The sequence below is a fragment of the Rhinolophus hipposideros genome (genome assembly GCF_964194185.1).
Source record: "Rhinolophus hipposideros genome assembly, chromosome: 1".
NCBI classification, from domain to species: Eukaryota; Metazoa; Chordata; class Mammalia; order Chiroptera; family Rhinolophidae; genus Rhinolophus; species Rhinolophus hipposideros.
The window spans coordinates 79096152-79105333 of record NC_138047.1 but is presented as its reverse complement, the minus strand read 5'-3'; the positions used below and the strand labels follow the sequence as shown (position 1 = coordinate 79105333).

Genomic DNA, 9182 nt, shown 5'->3' with positions numbered 1-9182 from the left:
TGCGTTTAATGGTCCATTTATTGGAAAACTACATTGGCAACACTTTGCAACGTGTTTATGCTTCACAGTCAAAATTTATTACTGATTACTTTGCTAAATGGAAAGAAAAGTTCAATACACAGTTGAAAATTTCAGTCTTTCAAAAGAGTTGCCTTACATATACAAATCTGGGTTACTTTGGCAAGCAATAGCAGTAATATTCAAATGCCACACCTCCTAGCTTTTATGATGCTTGGCTCTTTAGAATCAACAGTTGTTCATGTTCAGTATTATTATACTATGACTAGTTGATAAACCTTACAAAAATTCTAACATCATTTTTGAAGAGGAGAAGACATTCATAACAGACATAAGATACACTAAAAATCCAAGGGCTTGAAATTTCAAGTATTATGTGCCTACAAATAAGAAACAAACTGTTAATCTCCTTCAAGTTATCTAAAAATGCATAAAGAAAGAACTATCAATCTGCTAACCAATATCCCTGCTAAAAAATAAATCATCACAAAACATAGGCCACTTCTTCTCTACATTATAAAGGATCAAAAATCATGGGTAAAAACATAGTGTTTTTCTAATCAATTGCAAATAATATATACCAAGTAGAAGACTAGTCAAGTCTAGAAAAAAAATAACAAAAATGAGCCAGTTATATTTTAGGAATAAGTGACAAACATATTTCTTTTTATTGTTATTAAAGTTTTTCCCAATGTAGTTCAGTAACTGAAGCATTCTAATTTAGTTTTATTTTATTCCACTGTTGGACATAGTCTGAGCCCTACACACTCCTTTCCCTTTCACCTCAAAGGGAGCTCCTTTGTATGTAGCCACACACTCATCATTAGTGTAAAGATCAGGCTGGATTTGCTCCCAAATCTTCTTCTTAGGATTCAGCTCCTTGTCAGGCTCTCCTGTTAGGGAAAAATAAAATTACATAGCTAACATATTATATAAATTGCCCATAAACATTTCTAGTGAACTGTCTCGGCAGTACTTTCTCATCTTTAGACCTGATCAGAGTTTTAATATTTACTTGCAACATTTACTTTATTTTTATGACGTTAGCAATTATATTCTTGATTTGTAAAATATTTTGTAATTTCCTTACAAATATTAAAGATATTCTTTTTCACTCTAATAAATATTTTTGTAGGTAATAAGGCTCAATCCCCAAATTACTACGATAAAAATATAAGATACTCATAAAGAAAAATAGAGAAGAGGACAGCATGATTTGATGTGGTTTTACATGTAACAAAAGCAGCTTATGCTTTACTATATGTTTCAACATACAAAATAAATGACTAGCTGCAGCTATAGTGCTTAAAGATTTCTTATAAATACTGGAAAATGGCTTAAATATTGGGATTATGTAGCAAAATTTAACTACTTTGGGTTTCATTTGCTACCCATCCCATTTGGTGAGATAGAAAGAGAGAAAGGGATAGTAAAGAGAGACAAGGACAAGCATTTTCTAAGAACCAGGAATATATGTTTTTGCATGTAATTCACTGACTTTAATTTTAAATATAGAGAAACTGGGGCTCAGAGAAGGTAAATTGTTCAAAGTGACACAATCAACAAGTGGAGTCAGGATTTGATACCAAAATCTCTGTTTGGCTAGCAAAAAGGCACTTTACTTCCTGATAAACTATGCTTTAGAAAAGAAATGAATAACAATACCCTTACGAGTGGATAATGCCCTGCCCCCTCTCTTTATAGTAATTCTCACTATAAAGTTTACTATCAATAAAAGAGAAATGCATTGTAGAATATATCTGTCTAGGCTTAAAGACCACCAATATAACAAGCAAACCCTTTCCTTAATGAATGATGAGGAAGCACAAAGTAAAGTTTGATATAACAACATTTTAGTAGATAGAGATATTCGGTAACATTTGGAATGACGAATCAATTCAAGAAATAATGAAAAAAAAGGTAACGTATCTCTTAAGCATTAGCTTCAAATGAAAAATGATTTTCTTGGAGGTAAAAAAAAGAATATTACTGAAGTATAATTCAGTAATGATAGAAATATAACTTTCTAGATCTTTTTTTTAACTGACCCCAGAGCTGAAATCTCTTGGAATTACTTTAAAAAGAATTGCTTAAACATTACTGGAACTAATTATATTCTATATTCTGATTACATCTTATCATCTAGTGTTTATTCTCCACTCACACATACATAGGAACAACAAAACAAAGTAAACTGGCTGGCCATGGTGGCTTTGTTCTTTGTTAGTCCTTCATGAAACTGCCACGAAACTGGCAAGAACATACAAAAATGTCCTGATATGTATGTTTTCAGGGATGACAGAGAGTTAACTGAATGATGTATTTACAGTAGAAGAACATGCAATGAAACTAAATCTCAAGAGAGCCATTAGAATATAAGTGAAGTTTCTCATATTCCTTTAAGAGCATTGGACTGGACATTAATTATTATTAACCATTAGAATAGGAAAAAAAAACAATATATAAAGTATCTACAAGATTTTTATTTTTTGTTTCTATATGATTCCTAGTCTAAGAACATAATCCTACTTTGCATAGATCACGTGGGGAAATGGCATTCTAAAATTCTGAAAAGATGGAGGCAGAGATACTGTTCAGGGAGGCCTGAGTATAAATGAATCCATCCCCCCACAACCCCCCCCACCCCTCCCCGCACTCGCTGCTCAAAAAATGATGTTGCCTAAGTGATAATGAATTAACTCAAGAAGCAGAGTGTCCCAGATATGTGTAAAAGCTTCTTATCAAGAGCACAGATTGTGTGGTAAATTCCTGCTGAATACAGATATAAGCCTGGAATACAAAAAGTTGAAGCACAGCAGAAAATTAAGCTTCTTAGATCTAGAAAGATACTGAAAAGTATACAAAGTAGTATTCATGATATATATAACACATAGTGCCTACTATGTGCCAGTCATTGCTTAAGTGTCTTACATGTATTTACTTACCTAATCCTTTCAGGACACTATATAACAACAACTCATTACCTCTAATTTATAGATGAGGAAATTGAGGCACAACAGTTACAGCTAAGAACTTAACATACCAGGCAGGCAGCTAAAGTGTTTCAAAACTGAAATCTCACAAGACCCACATGAAACAGACACCATTAAAACCCTTCTTACTAAGAAGTAGTCTTCAGCAACTCAAAATAATCTGAAATGCACACTTATTGATAATAAAGAAAATATTACTAATATGTATGAAAAGAAAAAAAAAATAACTCTTCTTGTAGATGAAAAAGCTGGGGCTCAGAAAGGTTCCCAGGTCACTGAGCATTTGTGAAAGTTTTAAACTTCCTGTATAAGACTATACTAATTTTCAAGGAACAAAGATTTGAACTAAAAATAAACTAGAAACATTTAATAACAGGAATCTCCTAAGCTTAACTTTTGTTTTTAACACACAAGACTCAATACCTGCACACTCTGTATTTCCAAGACTTTAACAAATCAATAAATGAAACAATGATTTAGACAAATAAAATTTGAGATTAAAACCTGTCACATTATTGAAACAGATTAGTTAACATGTTGTTAGGTAGATAGAAATGTCCCTGGTGGATATGGAATAAACAAAGACAGCCAGATCCTGAAACTCCAAGTTCTGAAATGGCTCATTCACTCCAAGACAAAAATGTAAGGACGCCCTGAGGTTAATAAATTATCCTGTAAATCCCTTTTGGCCTGACAAACCCAAGCAGATCTGATAGATAGGAATGGGTTATTAGCTAATCCCTTCAGGATGAGCAAACAGAACAAACCCGATAGATAAATTCCATTAAAAGGAGCCAGCTCCCTTCTCTAAGAAGGCAAGGGAAAATATAAAAGGGCTTTTGCCTCAGTCACTGGGCACCCCAGTTGGGGACCCCCTCTCGTTCTGAGAATAAACTATCCTCTTTTGCAACTTCTTGCCTCTCCCTGGTTCGTGCTTTCATTCTTAGATTTCGCGAGACCAAGATCCCAGCACTCACAGAAATTTCTTCATCATTATGATCGCTGAATGTAAGAGTAGAAAGTCTTCGATGCAGTGTTAACCTTCTGGCTTACTGAGTATGTTTCTGATGTCTGAACTATTTCGTAAGGTATAATGCTAGTTTGAAAAGTCTAACTCACTTCCCATGGAAAATATACTTAATATTTTAAACAACTTTTTTTAATGAACTATATTTTCCAGAGAAGTTTTTCACCATTCCTGTGTTATGTCCTTCTTTTATGTCTTATTTTCCTTATTTTTTTCCTTTCTTCTCTCTCTCTCTTTTTTTTTGGCATAGTTATGCAAAGAAGGTAAGTGATGATATCAATAAAAATTCTTAAAGCTAAAAACTGCAGAGCCTCTGAAATTGCTAACCACATGCCAATAATCACCATTTGGAAATGGTTACACATATTGTAAGAGGACTAATCATTTAGAGATTATTTTAGGCCAACTCATTCTAACAAAACACAAAGCGTATAGGAGCTAGTTCAGAGAGGAGTTTGTATAGATGTAAAAAGCTTTGACCACCTTCTTAGCATTTAAAAACAACAGAAAGCAGTAACTACAAATTCCAGAGTCCCAGGCACTTGCAAGTCTAGAATAAGAACCAGAAACTTGATTTTAATTGGGCTATTCCTTTGCATAGTATGCTCACTGATCATCAGCTTTGATATCTGACAAGGCCAAACAAACAAAACAACCCCTAGCACTTATTGTTAGGCCAGGAACAGGAACCTTCTTATCTCAAAAGCCACCTTGTCTTGCTTAGTTCCTTTTACCTGCCCACTTGTGTTTGTTTGCCTTAGGCCTAGAGAAGCCACCTGGAATGTAGAAACCATCTTGTTCTGTCTTATCCTGTTTATCTCCTAGGGGCTCTTGATCAGGGGGCCAGGGTGTGGAGCTGGAGGGCTTGGTCATTGCCCCTAAACCCTTGGTTGCTAGAGACAATGCAACAAAACCCCCCTGAAGCACGGAAGGGGGAACAACCTCCTTTACTCCCTCCTATAAAACTCCATAGCCCTTTTTGCTCGGGGAGGTTATGGTCTTTTCTAGCCTGACCTCCCACAGCTCAAACACGCCAAATAAATTCTAATAGACTAATTTTGGTCTCCTGCAACTCATTCCTCCCGCCATGCCTAACAATTTGGTGGCCCATATGGGAAGCCAACTTCATCTACCCTTTAGCAGATGACTTAGGTAAATCTTCCCTCTTCCACCCTCCATTCCTCAGATTTGCCATCTGATACAAGACCTAGTGCTAGGCCTGACCATGCCCTGGGGCCAGGCTCCTGGGTCAGCCTTTGGCAGGGATGCCTGCCCCGGTCTGGGCCCTTCCCCTCTGCTGGACCTGAGGAAAGTGACAATGGGACACCCTGCCGTTTTCCCTTGTCCTCTGGGTGATTAAGAGGGCCTAGACTTTTCCTCCTTTTGCCCTTATTCCCTTCCTTTATTGAGATGGGCTTCGGCTCCTCTTCTTACTCCAGACTCCCCTTTGAGATACTTTTGGACCTCATTGAGAGGACTTTACCCCATTTTAAAGGCTAAACGTCTTATTTTCTTTTCAACTGTGGCCACAATATAAGCTTGATATTGCGGTGAATGCTGGCTGCCTACCGGAACTCTTGACCTTGATGTTCTCCAAGATTTAGACAACCTCCTCCACTGCCGGCAGAGTAAAGAGAGTGAGGTCCCCTACCTCCTGGCTTTCTTGAACTGCGACAGGACTTGTCCCATTTCCCACCTAAGGGTGAATCATGCCTTTTAGGTTTAGCTTCAGCCTCTTCTTCTCCCTCTGCTCCAGAGCCTCACCCCCTAATCCTGATCCTCTGACCCCCCTGATTTTTCTGCTCCTCCCCAACCTCTGCTAGTTCAACTCCCCCCAACATTTCAACCCACTGCCTTTGTGTCACCACCCGACACTTCCTCCACTACTGCCCCGCCTACTCCCGCCCTTTCTTCCTCTCCTCATACCTTATCTGGACAGCCTTATGCACCCCAGCCACCCAGATGCCTCTCAGGGAAGTGGCAGGCGCTGAAGGCCCTGTTAGGGTCCATGTCCCTTTCTCGATGATGGACCTGAGTCAGATTCAATCTAGGCTAGGCTCCTTTTCTTCTGATCCCTCCTGCTTTACTAAAGAGTTCGAATACCTCACCCTTAGCTACGACCTTACTTGGTGGGACATCTATATTATTCTCTGATGAGAAGGAGCGTATCATTCAAAAAGATAGGGAAATAGCAGACTCCATGCATTGCCAAAAAAATAATACCTATCCCCGTGGGGAGACCGCCGTTCCTACCTAGGATCCTAACTGGAATTACCAGACTCACCCCCAGCCCAATCCCGACCACCTAAGGGGAGACTATATGATTAATTGTCTCCTTCAGGGCATGAAGGCAGCCATTCAGACAGTTGTCACTTTTGGAGAAGTTAGGGAAATCTACCAGGACCACCAAGAGAACCCAGCTGTTTCTCTCCCGCCTTTCAGAAGCCCTACAAACCTACACTAATATTAATCCTGAATCTCTGGATGGCAGAGCTGTCTTAGCCATGCATTTCATCTCCCAGTCAGCCCCTGATATTCGCAGGAACTAGAGAAGAGTCCTAGTGCCCCAAACAGATCTTTTAGAACTGGCCTTTAAGGTCTTCAACAATTGAGACGAGGAGAGTAGACAGGCCCATACCCAGGCCTTACAGATGCTTGCCGCAGCAGTTTCCCAGGTTGTTAGGCCGGGCCAGCCCCAAAGTAAAGAACCGGGACCTCAATCCTCTGCACAGCCTAATCAACCAGGTGCCTGCTTTAAATGTGGCCTCCCGGGACATTGGAGCTGCTCTTGCCCTAACCTAAGGCCTCCTACTAAGCTTTGCCCCCTATGTGGCTGTGGTGGCCACTGGAAGTCAGATTGCCCTTCAGCCCCTCGAGACTCAGGAACATCCACACCTAGCCCCGGCCAAACACCACGCCTGCCACGGCACTAGCAGATGGAACTAATCTTTTCCTCCTGGGGATCCTCAGCACCAACGAAGAGAGAAGGGGCAGGGTCCCGTCACAGGTCTCCACCTCCACCATATGCATGATGGAACCACAGGTAACTCTCCTAGTTGCCGGTAAGGCCATTTCTTTCCTTCCAGACATGGGCGCCACGTACTCGGCACTCGCCGAATTTTCAGGCAAGCTCTCTCCCTCTCTCATCTTGATTGTGGAGGTTGATGGCATACTTTCTCAGCCCATGGCTACTCCACCCCTTTTATGTTCCCTAGAGGGACACACTTTTACTCATGCCTTCCCAGTCCTGCCTCGTTGTCCCACTCCTATTTTAGGGAGGGACATTCTCTCCAAGTTTCATTCTACTGTTACTCTATATACCCCTGCTTCCACTTCCACTGTTCTAGGCTTGCTAGCAGAATCACTCGCAGAAACTACCTTCTTCCCCTTCTAACCCACCTGACATTGGCCCCTCAAAATGGGCCATTTTCGCCACTCACTTTCGCCACCTACCTATTATCTCACTCAGAAATCCCACTCACTTCCCCACTAAAGCTCAATATCCTATTCCTCGATGAAGACTCCTTGGACTCAAACCTCTAATATCTAAGTTCCTCCAGGTGAACATTCTCATCCCCTTACAACACTCCCATTCTCCCAGTCAAGAAGCCAGAAGGTACATACCGCTTTGTTCAGGAACTTCGAACTATAAATGAGGCAGTTATAACCCCTCCAGCCTGTAGTTCCCTTTTATCCCTCATACCTCCTGACACTCAATATTTTACTGTCCTTCACCTTAAGAATGCTTTCTTTTCTATTTCTCTATACCTCGATTCCCAGGACCTGTCTGCCTTTACCTGGACTGATCCTGATACCAACTTTTCTCAACAATTAACCTGCACAGTCCTCCTTCAGGGCTTTAGGGATAGTCCCCATCTTTTTAGCCAGACCTCAGCTCGAGTCCTAACATCCCTTTTCCTTCCTGGCTCTACGATTCTCCAATACGTTGATGCTCTCCTCCTTTGTAGCCCTACACCTAATATCTCCACTTCCCATACCCGCCTCCTCAATTACCTGGCTTCCCTAGGTTATCGTGTCTCCCGTCATAAGGCCCAACTCTCCACCTCATCCATCACCTACCTAGGATTTCGCCTTTCCCCGGGTTGTCGGGAAATCACTACCCAATGCAAAAGGCCCACTCACTCTACCCCTTCCCCTCCATTAAACAAGATCTCTTTCCTTGGCTCAGCTGGATGTTTTCGCATCTGGATCCCCAATTGTGGTCTCATTGCCAAACCCCTTTACCCGGCTGCCGCTGGCCCCCTCCAAGAAGCTCTCCTGCCTACTTCAGAGACCACCTCAGCTTTTTCTCATCTCCTCTAGAACCGGGACACTGGGTCCTCCTGAAGGCTCTCCCAGACCAAGTCCGCCCCCTCCCAAATGGGAAGCACCCTATCAGGTCATCCTAACAACCCCCACAGCAGCCAAACTGTTAGAATACCTTCTTGGATTCCCCTATCTAGGCTTAAAAAGGCTACGGAGCCAACAACCCTGGATATAGAGCAACAAAAACAACAGAAGCTGGACTAGTCAGAGGGACCCCAGCCAGACACCCCACCAGACATTTACACCTGCATTTGGACGGGGGACACGGCGGCAACAAAATGTAAGCAACAGACCACATGAGTAATAAGACCTCAGTTACACGCGGGACACATTTCTGGGAACTGGCCTTTGACGGGTACTTTATGGACTATACACCAACTGAAGTATAATCCCCAAAGCCTTCATTTCAGCCTGCCAAAAGGACCTTCATGCAGGAAACCATAGCCGAAGTTATCAGCAGGCAAACTGCTCTCACCACACTCTTACAAGAGCACTGTTACAGCCCCCTCACCTGAAACTCTAGGAACCCTGATCTCGCCGCCTCCTTCCCCTCAGCAGGAAGCAGTCACAGAAGTCGGACCACCGCCCCTTTTCCTAATAGTTACCAAACCCAAAGGGAGAATCTGTTAGGTAATATTTAGGCCAAGGACAGGAACCTGCTTATCTTAAAAGCCATGTTGTCTTGTTTTGTACCTTGTACCTGACAGCTTATGTTTGCCTTAGGCCTGGAGAAGCTGCCCAGAATGTAGAAACCATCTTATCCTGTCCTGCTTTGTACTTATCTCCTTAGGGCTTGTGATCAATAGGCTTGGGCAGTC

The 9182-nt window shown here is 41.6% G+C and overlaps 1 protein-coding gene across 2 annotated transcripts in view; it reads right to left on the bottom strand.

Moving 5' to 3' along the window:
• AIMP1 (aminoacyl tRNA synthetase complex interacting multifunctional protein 1) overlaps positions 1 to 9182 on the bottom strand; it is a 41061-nt gene continuing 31879 nt past the window's right edge. For both annotated transcript variants that reach the window (XM_081058987.1, XM_081058988.1), the window contains one exon: positions 1 to 911. In XM_081058987.1, coding sequence (XP_080915113.1) covers positions 745 to 911 — 167 coding nt within the window. In that variant the 3' untranslated portion in view covers positions 1 to 744. The remainder of the gene's footprint in view (positions 912 to 9182) is intronic.